The 17,774-nt window shown below is 59.0% G+C and overlaps 1 protein-coding gene across 4 annotated transcripts in view; it reads right to left on the bottom strand.

Annotated features, from left to right (window-relative positions):
• CHERP (calcium homeostasis endoplasmic reticulum protein) overlaps positions 1-17,774 on the bottom strand; it is a 19,239-nt gene extending 1,465 nt beyond the window's left edge. Inside the window, exons 1-16 of one of the 4 annotated variants that reach the window (XM_061149948.1) lie at positions 17,637-17,774; positions 17,155-17,328; positions 12,423-12,634; positions 11,218-11,355; positions 10,808-10,959; positions 9,134-9,278; positions 8,949-9,038; positions 7,448-7,700; positions 6,244-6,419; positions 4,205-4,640; positions 3,129-3,367; positions 2,147-2,280; positions 1,407-1,493; positions 908-1,051; positions 709-825; positions 130-224 (exon numbers count right to left, since the gene is read on the bottom strand). In XM_061149948.1, coding sequence (XP_061005931.1) covers positions 130-224; positions 709-825; positions 908-1,051; positions 1,407-1,493; positions 2,147-2,280; positions 3,129-3,367; positions 4,205-4,640; positions 6,244-6,419; positions 7,448-7,700; positions 8,949-9,038; positions 9,134-9,278; positions 10,808-10,959; positions 11,218-11,355; positions 12,423-12,634; positions 17,155-17,328; positions 17,637-17,661 — 2,617 coding nt within the window. In that variant the 5' untranslated portion in view covers positions 17,662-17,774. The remainder of the gene's footprint in view (positions 1-129; positions 225-708; positions 826-907; positions 1,052-1,406; positions 1,494-2,146; positions 2,281-3,128; positions 3,368-4,204; positions 4,641-6,243; positions 6,420-7,447; positions 7,701-8,948; positions 9,039-9,133; positions 9,279-10,807; positions 10,960-11,217; positions 11,356-12,422; positions 12,635-17,154; positions 17,329-17,636) is intronic. The other 3 variants (XM_061149950.1, XM_061149949.1, XM_061149951.1) reach the window with 3 other exon arrangements.

Below are 17,774 nucleotides of genomic sequence, written 5' to 3'. Positions count from 1 at the left end.
AGAAAGCACTGGCGAAACCCCGCAGGCTCCCCTTCCTATTTCTGTTTCCAGGTGGGAACGTCCTCTGCCTGCCTCAGCCCCCCATACCCCGAGTGCCTGGAGTGGACTCTAGTCTCCCCGGAAGCTCACCCATTTTCACCAGCATCTGATGTCCTTTGTTCTCTTCCCCAAGCCTTGAGTCCGGTATAGGAGGTGCTGAATTAGAACCCAGACCAGCCGAGGAACTAAAATTAAGACAGGTAACGTCTTTTACAAAAGAGCGGACACATTTATTGGAATGAAAACTTAGAATATTACAGCATGTGGCTTCTATGGAGGGTCGCCAGCGTGAGACGGACACACAGACACACGTTTCGGTCTCTAGCTGCCTTCTTTATCCTCTTCGCCAGCCAGTTAAGGGGTCCCCTAAGATGCCGGTCCCTGCCCCACACCTGGCGGCAACGGCCGGCCACACCAAACCCGTCAAACGGTTAGAGAACAGAGCGCAGCCCTGGCCTCGGGCTTTAGTGTGACCGCAGAGGTAAAAGCGAGGAGTGAGACGCGATGCCACCGTCACTGTGCTAGCGAGCGCCCAGGGCCCCCAGGTGCCGCCTTGGCGCGGGCCACCTAGGGCGGGTCTTCTAATGACACGTGTCAACATTCACAGCAAAGCATCAGAGGGTTCCAGCGCTACCAGAGGTCATTGGACAGTTAAGACAGAAATCTTACGGCGGGGTGGGGCTCCTGGACCGTGACCGGTGCCTCCTTCCTGGGGAGTAGGACTTGGACCTGGAGCGGGAGCGGGAGCGGGAGCGGCTTCGGGAGGAGCGGGAGCGGCTGCGGCTCCTGCGGGGCGGGGAGAGGGGAGGGTCAGCACGAGCAGCGAGGGGCCTGGGCCTCGCATCCTGAGCAGCGGAGCCCGGCTCACCTGGATCTGGAGCGGGAGTAGGAGCGGGAACAGGAGCGGGACCGTGACCTGGAGTAGGAGCCGGACGACTTGGAGGACCGCGAGTTGGAGCGCGAGGAGGAGCGCCCTCGGCTTTTGGATCTGCTCCGAGACCGTGAGGGTCCACTGCGGGGAGAGGCCTGGTGAGCCGCAGACACCCCCAGCCTGGCCCTAGAGGACCCAGAGGCGCCCAGTGCGGGGGCAGACACACCCTCTCCCGTCAGGCTTACAGACAACAGCACGCTGTGTGCACGTGCTGGTGTGTCCCACGTTACCTTGGCCATGGGGGCAGCGGCTCCCAGCACCCTCACTGGAGGGTGCTTCACCCAAGACCCAGGCAAAGACCAGAACTGACCCCCATCCCCGCCCCTCGCCTTGGGCATGACACCACCGCGAGCCTGCGGGCCAAGGGGAGCTGGCTGCAGGCTGCCCAGGGACGAGACCGTGGAGACTGGCTCTTCACGGGGGACGTGGCTCTCACCTGTTCCTCTTCTCCTGGCCTTTCCTCCGCCGGGCCCGCATCTTTGCTCGGAAGAACTCGTAGAGACCGTTCTGCTCCCAGCCTTCGCTGTAAGACACAGGTGTCCCGGGGTTGAGCCCATGTTTCCCCACTCAGGGACCTTCTCCTGCCCGACAGGCCCGCCCCTCTCGCTCGGAATCCCGAGCGAGGGCCCAGCAGGGAAAGCCCTTGGGGGCTCGCCTCAACGGCTGCCCCTCGGAGAAGGAGCCAGGCCGAGGGCCCCAGGATGCTCCCCGAGCCCTGCGTGGCTTCCTTGCCTTTCCAGGCCGGGGTTTCTCTGAACAGCTGAGCAGGGCCTGCGGGTTACCATAACGGGGGCTGAGGCACCCTGATGTCGGCAGCTAGGCCTGTGCCCTGCCACATGGCAGGGTATCCGCTGAAGTGAGATCATCGGGGGGAGGTCCTGAGGGCCGCCTGTGACAAAGCCTGCTGGGCGGCAGCTGGCTGTCTCTGAAACACCCTCCCGAGGGAAGCTCTTGTCTAGTGTGGTAAAAGCTTTTTATCGAGGGCACCACACGTGTGACACGCGAGCTGGGGGAGAAGTGGGCCCGCCTAGTCACGACTCCTCACACCACCCCAGAGAAGAAGGTGTGACTGCTGTGAGTTTCTGGTGAAGTAAGGCTCGGGAGGACAGGCTGGGAGGGGACAGCAGCCTCCCCTCCTGTGGCCAGCTCCCGGGCTGGACTCCGGGAGCACCATACCTGTTCCTGGGCCTGTCGTGGGAGGGTGGGCTGTAGAAGGCCTCCACGGCCGCCAGCAACCTCTCACTGGGTGGCATGGGGGGTGGGAGGCGGATGTCCTTAGGATCCAGAGGCTTGTACTCGTGGTCTTCCAGCTGCAGCAAAGAACACGCTGTCACTGCCCCCTGCCTCAACCACCCCAGGCCCATCCCACCCGGGGAGCCGTGGGGCAGCAGACAGCTGTCCTGGGCATCAGAGCGCCTCAGGCAGCCCTTCTTGGGAAACCCCATCCTCTTGTAGGGCTTCAGCCACACCAATGATTCAGTTCCTGAATGGGGTGGTCGAGGGCTCCATGGGAGCCAAGAAAAGCTACAGAATTCTCTCTCTACCAAAAATGCACAGACCCTGTTTATCCAGACACTCCGTGGACCCCAGATGCCCACCGCAGGGGCCCGGCTCTGTGCCCCCTCTCCTGCTCCAGCTCCTACCCCAAGGGCAGCCCCACTGGCCCTCGGCCTCTAGCTCTCCACGCTGCCCCTGTGTGCCGTCTCAACTCCCAGGGAGGGGCCATGACCAGAGCGCCCTGAGCCCTGGCTCCCTTCGACACCCTCTGCTGCCTTGGTTGATTGGTACCCGCCCCTTTTCTGAGAAACCCCTGTCCTCAGTCCCTGGACAAGGTGGCTTCCAAGGCTGGGCCCATGAGGACCGCCCCCCTACACCCAGCCTTCTCTGATCAGCTACCAAACCTGCAGCCCTGGACAGATGCTCAAAGGAGCAGAGGGACATGGGCCTTGCCCACGGCCACGTGTGAGGTGGGGTCAATAACTTAGGCACACCCTTAATGACAAGCTGGTCAAGTTCACTGAAGTGCAGGAAACGAGGGGGAAAGGGGCCTGGGAAACAACGTCTTGTAGCCAAGGGGGAAATGGATCCTACCCATGAACTTCCCACCTGGAGACCCAGCATATGCGGCGAAGCCTGGGGCTCAGCTCGGCATCGTTACCTTCACGAGGGGAGCCATCAGTCCAGCAGGGAGGTCGAAGTACGGCACGTTGGGGACCAGGCTGGGGTCGTCATGGTTGATGTGCGGAGGGCCCTGTCGCCGCATGTGAGGGGGCTGCCCGTTGAAGCCGTGGGGCGGAGGGCCGAAGTCAGGGTGCTGGGGCCCACCCCAAGGCGGGTGCTCGTTGATCCCAGGGTGAGGCATGCGGTGGCCGGGGTGGTGGTGAGGGGGTCCCATTTCTGCAAGACAGAAACTGCACTCAGGCCTGCTGGCAAGCCAAGAGCTGGGCAGTGCCAGCAGACCTGCCCAGCACCTTTGATCTAACCGCTTCGTTCTCAGCCCTGAGGAATAGCTGGGGCTGGCAGTGGCCTGTCCTACACACAGCCGCACCTAATAGACCTCAGGGGCGAAAGAAGGAACCACAGGAAATCACATACCCTTCAGAGAGCCATGTTATGACCCAAACTGTGCAAATTCCCCTGCAAATTCACTCCTAGTCCTGAGGAACCGAGGTCCTGTGAGTGGGCCCTGATCCAATACTGACTGGTATCTTTATAAGAGGAGGAGATTAAAACACAGAGAAGACACAAGGAGAAGTCTGCCATCTATGGGCCACCAGGAGAGGTCTCAGGAGACACCAACCCAGCTGACACCCTGATCTCAGAGCTCCAGCCTCCCGAACTAACTGTGGAGAATTCCTTGCTGTGGGAGGCACCCAGCCTGTGGCCCTGTTACACTTTACATAAGCAATAAACCTACTGGTCTCTCAGCTCAATTTACAGTCAAGAATGGATTTGAAAATCCAGGCAGAAGCAGAGCAGAAACGAAACTTTTTAGAAGACACAGTATCAGTCAGCCCACGTGTGGCAGGTGCCCTCACGTTCCCCCTTCCTCAGGGCCTGGGCTGGGCTTCTCTGTCACCCTACGACCCCTCTGCCTGCCACCCTGGCTCGGGGCACACCAGGCCACAGGGCAGGCCGGCGAGTGAGCCGACCTCAGGGATCTCGGGACAGGTGAGGATGTGTTCACTGGCCCCAGGATGGACCTTGCCCCCGCAAGGGTGATCTCACACTCACCAGCCTGAAAGTCCCCCTGGGGGTAGTCGAAGCGGTGAGGGTAGGGCGGCCGCTCGAAGGGGTGTCGTGGGGGGAAGTCGTCCTGCATGAAGCGGGGTGGGAAGCGGTTGAAGTTGTGGGGGTGTGGTGGCTGGTTGAACTGCGGGTGCTGCTGGTGGGGAGGGAAGGGCCCGCGGAAGTGCGGCGGCCGCTGCATGCGGAAGGGCGGCTCGCGCTGGCCCCCGCCCCAGGGCGGCTGCTCATGCTGGCTGTTCCAGGGGCCCTCGAACTGGCTGTTCCAGTTGGGGTCAGGTTGGCTGTTCCAGGGGGCGTCGCGCTGGCCGTTCCAGCCGGGGTCGCCGCGCTGCTCGCCCCACATGCCCTCGTGGCTGTTGTTCCAGGGGGGGCAGTGGGGTGGCCCGCCCTGGTGGTGTGGGTAGGGCGGCTGCTCAGGAGGCTGCAAGGCAAAGAGCGGAGGTGAGTCCCAGCCCGTGCCGGGCGCCCGGGGTGTGCGGCAGCCACCTGCCGACACTGGTGTCTGGCCCCAAGGTGGGCGGCCGTGAGCCCAGCACCAGGAGCTGAAGGCCTCCAGCCCACTGGGCGCGGCCGCACCTGCCTGCACCCCGGGCCCAGAATCTCAAATGCTGCACCCACATCGGGGCCAGGGCGCACCCCCACCTCACGCCTGACAGGAGGGGGGGAACACCCGCCCGTCTAGGAGCTCCTCAGCGGCACGGGGCAGGGGTGCCTCCCCAGGGCTCCCCGGGTGTGCAGGCTGAGCCACCAGGCCCAAGGCCAACCCCTGCCCTGACCACACCCCTGCCTGCCTGCTCTTCCTCCCGTCACTTCTCTCCCCGACGCGGTTCTCTCATCCCGTCTCAGCGTCTGCTCTGCCACCAGGACCTGTCTTACCGTGAGCTGAAGACAGTAAGTTCCAGAGCCTGCCCAGCTGCTGTTTTCAACACTCAATGAGCCGGGGTTGCAACCCAGACTCAGGGCCAGCGTGAGGCTGCCCAGAAGGTCACCTCCAGGAGCAGGGCTGGGAGGCCAGCCCAGGCCACTGCACCCTCAGCTCTTTTGAGAGAAGCCCAAAAGCCAGATTTTCAATATAACAACTATTTCAAAACGTGTAAGACGCCACGTGGGTAGGCCAGGCCGTGGTGTCCTACCGTGGACGGCAGGCACACTGCTGGCCTCCAGTGAGGGAGCCCCACTGTTGTGAGCCTAACCTGCTGGTCCCCAGGAAGACTGGGCCAGGAGACCTGAGGCACATCCGTTTCCACAGCAACAGAATGGGCAGAAGCGCCCCACGTCAGAGGGTGCCCACGACCTGCCTGTCAGCACAGGCACCCACGGGTGGGAGCTGTTTTGTGTGGATGCCTAATCCTCTGTGAAGCTGAGGTGGGCTGAGGGGAGGGGGGGCAAATGACAGCCACGATCCCTTACTCGTCAGCCCAGAGCCATCCCCTTATGCAACCCCCTCCATACAGGGTCACGAGGGAGGGCCACACCCAGCATGTCCGGCCCACAGGCGAGTGGACGCCCAGAGCTGGACCCAGATGCTCTGACCAGGCCCAGGCCTGGACAGCAAACTGTGGGCTGCTTTCCAGTCACGCTCTGCTGAATGAGGTGCACCCGCCCTGGCGTATGAGTCTGACTCCAAGGAACCTGGAGGGAGGGATGGACCAGTGTCCCAGCCCCAGAAAACACTGCCGGCTGCACGCCCTTCACATCCCTTTCCGTTCTAAGCACCGCGTCCCTTCTAAGGTGATGAGATGTGGACACTGCTGGTCGAACCAGTTAGAAAAGGAAGGAAACACATCACTGCGCTGCCCTCCACACTGTGAACCTCCTGAGCACTTGCGTGAACGTGCGGCAACCCAAGCGCCCAGGAAGGATCCAAAGGCCCAACTTTCCTCCCCAGCTCTGTCCCCACCCTCTGGCTGCGCCCACCACCCCGTGTCCTGCAGCAGAATCAGTTAAAGGCCCATGAACCTACACAGGGCCAGCACACACCTGCCTGCCATCCACCTACCCCAGTGGCAAGTTCTAAGAGATACCTGCTGTTGGCCCCAAGGAGCAACGGGATGAGGCTGGTCAAACCACGGGGGCTTGTTAGGTGGGATCTGGTCATGGGGCCCAGGGCCACGGGGGCCGCTGGCGGCTGGGTCCTGAACCCCTCCTGAGGTGTCGTACTCGGAAGACCCGGGCATCTGGATGGGAGGCTTGCTGTCATCTAGAACCAGACGAAAGAGCAGTCAGAGAAGGGGGCGGCAGGAAGCAGCCCCTGAAATGATCTTCAGCAAGCACCCAGGGCCTAGCAAGGCTGGGCTTTACTGCCCAACAAACCCTTGGTTTCTGACCCCACGGAAAACTGCCACGGCCTCAGGGAAGGCAGCACGGATAGAAGACTTGTTCGGGACACACACCGCTCTTCTTTGAAAACTTGACAATAAGTTTCCTACTTACTGACTGCTATACCATGCTGGTTTTAGTATGCTCAAAAATTCCTATCATTGTTTTATTAAATACACTTTCTGCATCTAGCTGAAAGATCATTTCTTTCCAATTATTATTTTGTTAGATTTTCTAGTATTTAAAAAAGATTTTGTATTTATTTAGGTGTGCCGGGTTTTAGTTGTGGCATGTGGGATCTAGTTCCCTGACCAGGGATGGAACCCGAGCCCCCACATTGGGAACGCATAGTCTTAGTCACTGGACCATCAGGAACATCTCAGATTTTCTAATATTAAACTGTCCTTACATATTCCTGAGACATACCCTATTTGATCATGATGTACCTTTTAAATCCTTTGCTAGATTTCACTTGCTAAAACTTTATTTACTATTTCTTCATCTCTTCTCAGAAGTGACAATGGATTAACATTTTTCAAAATTATCATCGCAACAGATCCAGATCTTCCTAGACTGTAATAATATCACTTCATTGGCTCTCTTAAGTCCTTGACATCTTTTTTAAAAACTTCCTTCCCTGCTCATGTGCATCTCATGTAAGTTACCCTGGCCTAGAAAATGACTTGGAGAGCCTTCCTCTCCATTCTCTGGGATGGTTTGTATACAGCTGTCTCAGGTGTAAGGGCTGGGTTACATTTACCAGTGAAATCACCTGCCTGGTGCTTTTAAGTAGATTAGAACCTGATCCCAGGACTGGGCCTGAGATGGCAGAACCCGAGCCCTTCCTGGGGGAGAAGACTGCTTTCTGGAGGCTGCCTCCTGGGGGTGGGTGCTGAGGGAGCCACGTACCAGGCTGGGTGGTGGGCGGGATGGCCGGGGCGGGTGTGGGGGCTGGGGGTGGGGCGGGCGGCGGTGGCGTGGCCTTGACGTCAGCTTCCATTTGCGGCATCTGGATCTGCTGCTGCTGCTGCTGCTGCTGCTGCTGCTGCTGGGTCAGGCTGCTGACAAACTCCTCGTGCTGGGTCTTCAGGGTCTGGATCTGCTGCTGGAAGGCCAGTTGCACTGGCTGGACCACCGAGGAGTATTCAGTGATGAGGGTCGCCTGGGGGAGAGCATGGAAGCCAGCACTCAGCACACGTGGGACGCAAGGGCCGAGACCCTCCGGAGCAGCACAGGGACAGACGCCTGGGGAGCACCCAGAAGGCTGTGGTGGTGCTGTGGGCAGCAAGGTCCAGGGATCCAAGGCTTGCGTGGGATTGTCGTGTAAAATAACCAACTCGGGCTTGACACCCACAGAGCATCTCAATCTAGCCAGACGTGGTAATGGTCAGTGCTGCAGTAGCTCAGAATCCCCTCACAAAGGGGATACACAAGGACGGCCATGCCCTAGGCTGACACACACACATTAAAACCCCACCACTGACAAACATCCTAGGACAGGCTCACAGGCCATACGGCTCTGAGCAAGTCACTACCTCCCTGGGGCCTCAATTTCTTCATCTGTAAAATGGGACAATAACGGCACCTACCTCTGAGGATTAGGAGACATAATACAGTGAACGGGACCAGGATGGCTCAGTAACCATGAGCTACTGCCACCAACTCAAGAAAAGAAAAGCAGGGAGTATCACTGCGGTATGGTGATGTGAGCCCATTCTTATTTAGCAACAAAAAAAGTGGGAATTTTAAAAAAGTCTGAGATGCCCTTTCCTCGTTTGCCTCTCTGAGCACGAAAGCTTCTCCCCTGTAGGGAGGGTGGTGGTCAGGACCATCACAGGGGGAACGGTCAACATGTGGCTTCTGACACTTCTTGATGTGCAGGAAGACACCTCACGGCCTGACAAACAGGGGTGTGAGCTGTGCCTTTTATCTGGACAGCTGTCGCTGGGGTACAATGCCAGAGCCACTGCAGAGGGAACCAAGGAGATCTGGCCCTCCTCTCCCTGTCCTGCAACCCTGTCCTCTGAGCAGATGCCCCTCTGAGCGATGCACTCAGGCACACAGGGGACCTTGTGCCCGACACAATGACCACGGCAGCCTAGATTACTCAAGGTTTTCCGCACAATCCTATCATGCCTGGAGGACCAGGGCAGACGGGCCGAAGACATCCCCGAGAGCAGGGCCTATACCATGTAACCTGGTCATGGCACGCCAGGAGACACCCTGGCAGGCTCCCTTAGGGGGAGCGCACTGGCTGTCGTGGAGGGGGTGGGCCCCAATGCTGCTCCTCAGACCCTGCCTCCTGCTGCTCACCACCACACCAGGGCACCCCTGGGAATCTGGTTTGGAAGATGCCACCAGGACCCTGAGGGCACCACCCAGCCCCTCAACCTCAGGGAGCAGAGCACACCTGGTACTGGCCGAGCCCCAGAGCTGGGCTCTGTAACTGCTGGATGATGGAGTCGTCGAAGTAGCCGTTCTTCTCCCAGAGCTGTAGGAGCTGGACGTGGAGAAGGGAGAGGCTTGTCAGGGGAAGATGAGTGCACACGCCCCCAGCCCCTGCCCTGCCCCGCCCCGTCCGGCTGCCCTGCGTACCCGGGCGATCTTCTGCTGCTTGTCCTCCTCCACGGCCAGGAAGCTGGTACAGTAGATGGGCACCACAACCTTCTGCAGGGCGGCCAGCAGCTCCCGGGCCTGCTTGCGCTGGCTGTGAGGGAGAGACCTTCCGCGCGTCAGGGCCCTGGGGCGGGACCCAGCCACGCGCCCGTTACCATCGCGGCTCTGGCCACAGCCCCCTCTGCCTTCTCGGGAAATGGGCCCCCAACCCGGCTGGGACAAGGGCTGGGCCCCCCACGAGAGCCATGCTGGCAGCCGGGCCCGAGGGACAGATGGTGGTAGGAAAGAACACAGCCCAGGGGCTCGCAGAGCACGGCCTGTCCCCCCAGCTCCTGCATCAGCACCGTGACCCTGACCTCCCAGGGTGGCCTAAGGACTGCCAGGTGTGGGCTGGTGAGAGCCCCTGCCGCCCACAAGGGCTGGCTGGCGCCGCCGTGGGCGCGGGGCCTAGTCCCCGAAGCCTCGCTCACCACAGCCACCCTCTCTGCATAAGGCAATCTGGGCAGGGACCCCGCCTTCCAGGAGGGAGCGCGTGGGCTGTCAGGGGGCCTAGGAGTCGGGTCTGCAGGAGAAGGGCGCAGGCGGGGGGTGGCCGTCAGTGAGTGTGGGGACTCCCCAGGCTGCACGAGCTGTCAGAGCCTGGGAAAGAAGGGGCGAGCCCACCCGAAGGAGCTCAGAGAGAGCAGCAAGGGCCGGGGGCCGGGAGGCCGGGCTGGGGGAGGGCAGTCCAGGCAGGAGGACAGGGCTGGCGGCACTGGGCTTCCCGACAGCGGGGCTCGGGAAGGGCATGGCTGCAGAAGTGCCAGAAACAGGGCTGTCTCTGCCGAGCTGCCCTGAGTCCATGGAGCGGCTGGTGGAGCAGAAGGACACACAAGGTTCCAAGCAGCTACCAGTTTCCCAGTGGCAAAGAAATAAGGGCAGGCGAGGCAGGGAGCGCGGAGTGGAAGAGGAACTGCCCGCGTGGCCCAGGAAGCAGGGAGTGGCGGGCCAGCTGCACGCAGGCAGAAGGGGGCAAGAGCTGGGTCTGAGCCTGCTGCCCTCATGGGAGCTGTCCTTTCAGCCGCTCAAGTTCAAGGTCAAATGTGGCAGCCAGTCTTCACAGCGACAGGCTAGCCTCACTAGCCCCATGAGCTTCCACCTGTCTTTGGCCCAGGCACTGGCTTCAGGACTTAATCTTTGTTGTAAGACACCAGAAAGACCATGAGATAGTACATACTGGCCCGGCCTTAGGATGGCTGGGTGGTGAGGGAAGGCAAGTCTCTGGGCTGGGGCATAGGGTTAGCCGGGAGGCCCCATGGGGACTCCTGAAGCAGAGTGTAGTCAGGGCAACGGAGTGTGTGTAGATCAGTGAAGAAAGAAAAGTGAGTGGCAGGTATGAACAAGGCAGCTAACAGACACTGAAAAACACGCAGAAGCCGCCCTGAAAGCAAGGCGCAAGGGGACAGTGGCCTCAGGAGGGGTGCAGGGTAGGGGCTGAGGGGTGTGTGTGAGGGGAGAGGGGGTGGCTGTCCTCCCCGTGGGGGGCTTGTGGCTCAGACCAACCCTCTTTAGAAGAGGGATCCCTGGCCCCAGGACAGGCCGGGCTCCTGTGGGCAGAACTGCGGCCGGGAGGGGGCGGAGGAGCGGGGGACGGCGGGGCTGGCGGGCGCTCACCAGTGGTGCAGCACGTCATTGATCAAGTAGATGAGGTGCAGCCGCAGCTCGAAGTGCGCCCCGTCGGCCGTGATGCGGTTGCGGAGGTGGCCCGCCATCAGTTCGCAGTGCGGTGGGGACTTGGCATTGCTGAACATCCAGTTCTTCCCGGCCTGCAACAGCCAGGACAGTGGGTGAAGCGGGGCCAGCTTCCCCAGGTCTGAGAGTGTGCAGACGCCCGGGAGTGCCCAGGAATCTCCACCCACCCTCCCTTTCTCTCGGAGGGGGAGCCCACGGAACTGCTCAGGCAGAAAGCAGGGGGAGAAACGGGGTGTCCCGAGTGGCCCTGGCCCAGACAGGCTGTGGGAGCCCCTACCTCACCAGGAGCACCAGATTCTGGGAGTATGCCTGCGCCCCCACCCCATCCTCACCGAGATGGCATCCTTGGTGCAGGTATCGATGATGGGCTGGAGCAGGTTGTCAAACTCGTTCATGTCCAGCTGCGTCTCCTCCAGGAGCTTCTGCATCTGCTGCTCCAGCGCGTGGGCCACAGCTGCTGTCACCTGCTCCTGGAAGGCCGGGTGACACCAAGATGGCATGAGGAGGCCCCCGGTGCAGGTACACCCAGGCTGGCCCCTCCATGGCCCGCCCCCAGCATCCACACCGGAAGCCTGAGACACGCATCGGAGTCACGCCACAGTACAAAAGCAGGCAGAGGGTGAAGCCAGGCAAGACACAGGGGAGACAATGTCCCCCCAGAGGGGACAGATGGAAAGGTTAAGACCCAGAGGAACAAGGAATCTCTGCACGTCAACTCACCAAAACCAGGAAGAAAAACGAGTGGCGGGTGTGAGCAAGGCATGGAGGGGACACACGTAAACACACCAGACAGGTAAGGGCAGAGCAGTCTCGCTAGCAGCCAGGCGTCCCAAATCAAAACGAGATGCCAGACTTATGTCTGTCAGACTGGCAAACCGGTATGTGGCTGAGACCCAGCGCTGCTGGGGGACAAGCCGTCAGCCCAGGGCTGGCTGAGGCTGGGCTGCCCGGTGTGTGAAGGGCTCCATGTGCAAACTGAGAGTGAACATTCTGGAGTGTTTTGTTTTCAGTACATCAACTTGCATCTCAACTCCAGTAATAAAACTGGGGCTGGTGTTTCAAGTGTCCTTTTATTCATCTTGTGTTTCTGGCAGTTCATCCTACTGTATCTGGCCGAAGTACCAGACTGTGATGGACTGGGACAAAAGGGTGCACCTCATAAGAGCCTCCTCCTAACGGGCAGGAACTGGTGCCCATGGCCCCAGAGGCCACCTGGCGTTCTCCGTCACACCATTTCCTACGCGCAGGCTCACTTGTCAGCGTCCACGTCAGCATGACAGGGGCATGTGCGTGTCAGCCTATGCAGTGACCTTGCTGCGGGGAGACGCAACCCTAGGGTCCGAGCTAAACACAGCAAAGGCGGTGGCGGCGCTGGAGGAGTGACGGCTGCCTTGCACCAAGCCCTGGGCAATGGGGCATCCCCATCCTCAGTGCTGACGCCTGTCATCAGCATCAGTGCACAGGCGCGAACCCGAGGCAGAGGTGAGTGCCGGGTACCCCTCGGAAGGAGGGGTAGGGCAGGAGGAGCGGCCCGTACCTGTCTGAGGGCCAGCAGGTGCTGCTCCTGCTGCTGCAGGTTCCACTGGCTCTGCTGGATGAGCTCATCCATGGACGGGGTGCCCTGGGCGGGTGCGACGGGTGCAGCAGGGGCCAGCGGGGGCTGGGGCAGGGGAGGCAGGGTCGCAGCCGGTTCCAGTTCCGGGGCCTGCTGTTTGCAGATGACTGGCAGGAGAGGAGGAGAGGCAGCCCCTGTGAGGGGGCGGCAGGGGTCCAGGTATCCCCTTGGCAGCCATTTGGGCAGCTCCCCTCCATACACTCACCCCCCAGAAGAGGACCCCTGCGACCTGTCCCAGCTATGTTTGACCTGTCTCACAGGGCCTGGCCCTGGGCCCCTTCCACTCGCCCTCTCCTTGGAGACCTTTGGGATGGTCATCTCTCCACTCTCCAGCTAACACCATCTGGTCTTGCCTGCGGTCCTTTGGCCCAGAAGCCCAAAGCCACCCCCTTCCACCCTCGCCTGGGCCTGAATAGTCCCTCCGCAAGGGGGTCTCTTGACCCCAAGCGTCCTCACTTGCTGTCCCCCAGTCTACTCTTCCCTTCCCAGATATCAAAGCTGCCGAGCCTCTGGAGGGCCAACCAGCAAGCCCACACACCTGCAGCCCCGTGGAAGGAGTGTGTCAGCGACCCAACACACGCGGTGGCCTCCCCACACTGGGCCCCTCGCCTGCCCTTCCACAGACTCTACTCTTCTGCGTTCAGGGGTCAATCCAGATTGAGGCAGCGTAGGCTGCCCCATCCTGCTGGCAGGAGACAGGATGGGCAAGCGCAGACCGCGAACCTTGCCAGATAAGACAGGAAGGGAGGACTTGGGGAAGGGTCCCTGGACAGATGGCTTCCCCCTCTGCCTTTGGGCCTCATCTGGTCTGAACATGATCATACTCTGCTGGAGCCCTTCTGAGGCCCACCGCCAGGGGGCCCAGCCAAAGAAAGAACAATGAGGTGGAGAGTGCTGCCCAGGGCCCATCATAGGGCACCTAGGTCTGAGGTGGGCCTTCTGGTCCTTGCACCCAAGGCCACCCCATGGGATCACCCCGGCGTGCCGTCTGGATCACGCCCCGTGCTGCTTCAGCAAATGTGTCCCGTTGCTCTCTTTCATTTTCTATCTTTACTGGCTCCGCCTATTAGCATCTAGTCACTGCGGAGTTTTCAATCTTTACAAACTCCCTTCAGCCTGTGCCTCTCCATCCAACAATTTGACAGCCAAGGTTCATCTTCAGTTCTTCTCCCCTTTATCTCAACCCACAGAGGCCTGGGCTCTGCCTGCCCACCCCACCCCCAAAGCAACTGCAGCCATTCCCACTCAGCCAGATGGCCCCGTCTCGGCTCCTTGTCGCACGTGGCCGGTGTGGCTGTCCCCTTCCCTCCTCTGTCTGACTCTTACATGCTGGATGCCTGGACTGTGAACTAAACGCTCTTCTCTGAGCAAACCTCCAGGGGAACGTGATGTATTCCTGTGGCTGCAGTGACAATCTGCACTCTATGACAGGGAGCCTCCAACCCTTGGCCTGTGAGAAACCCGGCCGCATGGCAGCAGGTGAGCAGTGAGCAAGCGAAGCTTCATCTGTATTTACAGCTGCTCCCCATCGTTCCCATTATGTCCTGAGCTCCGCCTCCCGTCAGATCAGCGGCAGCATCAGATTCTCACAGGGGCATGAGCCCTACTGTGAACCACGCACGTGAGGGATCCAAGTTGCGAGCTCCTTATGAGAATACTCTAATGCCTGATGATCTAATTATGGTGAGTTGTGTAATTATTTCATTATATATCACAATGTAATAATAATACAAATAAAGTGCACAAGTATAAGGCACTTGCATCATCCCAAACCAGTCCCCTCCTGCCCCCACCGTCATCTGTAGAAACACTGTCTTCCATGAATCTGGTCCCTGATGCCATAAAGTTTGGGAACCACTGCTCTATAAGCCCTAAATCTATCAGTGGCATCCCTGGATTCCTCAGGCTTTAGGTCTAACCTTAGACCAAACAGCCACTATTTTCTGCAGATGCCTCAAACAGGTATGGTTTCCTCTCAGCCTGTGCCCCACCCCTTCCAAAGCCCCACTCCTGATCCACGGCTGGAACAGCCACGCCTCTTACCCAAGCCAGAAGTGAAGTTCGTGCACCTTTCTCTCCCTTGCACCCCATGCTAACCAGCTGCCCCACGTAGTCAAGTCACCCTCCTAGACCACACACCCCTCTGTGTGCTGCCATCACTGCCACGACTCTGCCTTGACCCGCATCACCCTAGGAACTGGCTTCCCCACGCCCAGTCCTGACCCCTTTCCTCTTCTCTACCCCATGGCCGTAGTGCTGCTGATCCCAGTGGGGTCCAAGGGGCCAGCCCCAGGTGACACTGAGACAAGCAGAGAAATAGCAGCGGAGTGTTTGGGCGCTTTCACAGCAGTCTGCTGTTTCATGGTTTACATTTTTTTTCGGCTGTGCCGTGCAACTTGCAGGATCTCAGCCCCCTGTCCAGGGACTGAACCTGGGCCCCGGCATTGAAAGCACCGAGGTCCTAACCACTAGACCACCAGGGAACTCTCATACAAGTTCACATTTTTATTGTACTTTGCAAAACTGTACTTTCTGCAACAGATTGGAAAAAAAAACAAAACCAGTCCTTTACTGGAGTCTGTAGGGTGTAACTCCTGAGCAGTCCCGGGACTCAGTCTTCTCAAAACACCAGGCTGGCTACATAGTGGCTAGCCCTGCTCCAGAACACAGTACCAAAACCCTTCTAGAGCTTTCCCAGAGCTTCCAGAATTTCTAAGTCCTTTTCAAGCCAGCCATCTCTGCTCTGTACCCTCACTTCTGGCCACTCCAAGATCACTCGTTCTCTGGGCTTTGGGAACCCTGAGCTTCTCTTCCCACTACTCCTCAACCCCTCCTAAGGTTCCATCTTCTGTCTGAACACTCTTGTCTCCTCAGTTTCTACTTGGTTAACTCTGTCACAGACTTTAATGTCAACAGAGATACTGTTACCTGCAAAAAGGATTCCCTGAGCCTCCATCTTCGCCTGCTAGAAGCACCCCAAGCTCCCCACATTATGGCGCCAAGTCCCAAGCCACCTCTGACTGCTGACATTCCAGAGTGGAAGTGGGCTCCCCTTGAAGGAGAAGCATCTCTCGCCTCATGGTCACTCGAACCCAAACACAGTCCTCCCTTGCCCAGTTATATCACCCACATCAATAGCCAACTGGCATTTCAGTTCATGTAGTCTACCCCCTAACCCTAGCTGTCCCCAGGCCCACTTTCTCTACTCAACTCACTGACTTAATCCAGACCTTATCACCAGCTGCTGGCCTCACTGGTCCTAGTCTCCACTCATGCTCCCTCCAGCCTGTCCGCCACATAGGCCACACAAACCCAACCCACCTCTTCCTTGTTTCAGCCTCTCTCGTGGTTCCCTACTGCCTATACCAGGGGTTTCAAACCTGACGGGCTGAGGCTAAGGAATGGTTTGCTCCAGAAACACATAGGTAAGTGGGTACATTTTGCCTACAATTTCAGGCAACAGATCTCCCCTAATCACATTTCCAACCTAAACAGGCAAGACTTCCTTGGTGGTCCAGTGGTTAAGAATCAACCTTCCAATGCAGGGGATGTGGGTTCGATTCCCAGTCAAGAACTGATATCCCATATGCCACAGGCAACTCAAGTTCTCATAACACAACTGCTGAGCCCCTGAGCTCTGGAGCCCACGGACCACAGCTAAATAAACATTAAAACAAGTGAAAAACCTCAACAGGCACCAGAAGAACCCCTGAACAAAGGGAGAAAACCCAAACTTTCCCCCTGGAAACTTTCCCACTCCAGAGCAAACGCTTCTCCTGTCTACACATGTCTAGGTGCCATGCTGGATTTCTTACACTTTGGTTTCTCTCTCGGCTCTCAAAACACACTGTGCCTGTTCAAGCCACTGTACTTTTGCCATAAGAACACCTACTACACGCTACCTATTAGGCACAATAATGTCCCAAACAAGGTCTGGTTGGCCTCAAGGAGCTTGTAGTCCAGGGGGCATTCACCTTTCAATGCCCAACTGCTTGGCAATCTAAAACATAACAGTATCTAGAAGCTAGGGATTTGCTATTGAACAAGACAGAAGTGAGCTCAGGGACTGTCCATCTGGTGTCTATATTTGTCATTCATAGGCTAGTTGTGATAACAAATTCCATCTTAAACTCTTTAAGGGCAAGGCCGGGTTCCTGAAGCACAAACCAGTGAATACAAACAGCGGCCAAGTAGTAAAGTCCACAGGACAACTCATTTTGATCTGGACCGCAACCACCAGAAATGCACAAAAACCTTGCTGGACGCCCCAGAGAGCCGGTATTTGTCCGGAGGGTCCCATTCAGCCTGGCTTCTATCACTTCCTCTCTGTAAAACACTGAAGCACTCTGCTCGGTGACATCAGTCATGTTTGCAAAACAACAGGAATCCCTGATTCCCAGCACAGAAGGAAGATCAATAACCTCGTTCTCCACTACACTCGGACCCCGCAGTCTCAGGGCTGCAGGACTCCAGGAATAGCGGAAAGGATCGTACATGCCGAACTAACCCATTTTCACAAAGAAATAGCATGCGACCCCAAATAAGGCGTTTGGGGGCCCCAAATAAGCCCCAAATAGGGCTCTACCAGAGCCCGAGATGGAATCGGAGAAAGGAAGGGCTAGAGGGGGCGGCCTGAGAGCTGGAGAGGACTCACGCTGCTGCTGCTCCAGCGCCAACTTGCACTTGTAGTAACTGTAGAACTCGCCTCCGAACAGAAAAGAGAATTTCGGGTTGTCCTTCTGCTTCTCCATCGTCATCTTTTCAAACTCGGGCCCGTTCCGAGCCACGAACTGGGCCAGCTTGTCGATGACATTTCGGAGCTCCTGGTCTGGAGGACGCAGAAAAGGCCACACGGGGCGTCAGCGAGGACCGCCCAAATCCGGGGGCCCTGGTTTCCCAGCCCGCGTCCGCCGGTCGGGGTCCATAGGGGTGGGCCCCGGAGAGGCCGCCCTCGTACGGGTCCCGATAGGGGCCAGAAGCGCGCCGGGAATGCGAGGACCCGCGGGAGAGGCCGCGGGCAAACCCCGGAGGCCGAGCCCCGCCCCTTCCTAGGCCCGGGGACCCCAGGAGGCGGGGAGGGTCAGCTGGGGATCCCGGGGAGAGATCAACGGGCCCCGAGTCAGGACTGGGCCTCACCGTCTGGCGGCAGCGGCATCTCCATGGCTCCGGCCGTGGGGAACGTCCTCCGGCGTCTCACGATCGCCCACCAGGGCCGTCTGCGGAAGCCGGCCGGAAGTGGCGCGAGGGAGTGTTTTACGGCTGGCCTCGCGCGCT

Source organism: Dama dama, chromosome 9 (assembly GCF_033118175.1).
Source record: "Dama dama isolate Ldn47 chromosome 9, ASM3311817v1, whole genome shotgun sequence".
NCBI lineage: Eukaryota > Metazoa > Chordata > Mammalia > Artiodactyla > Cervidae > Dama > Dama dama.
This window is presented reverse-complemented; position numbering and strand designations above follow the sequence as displayed.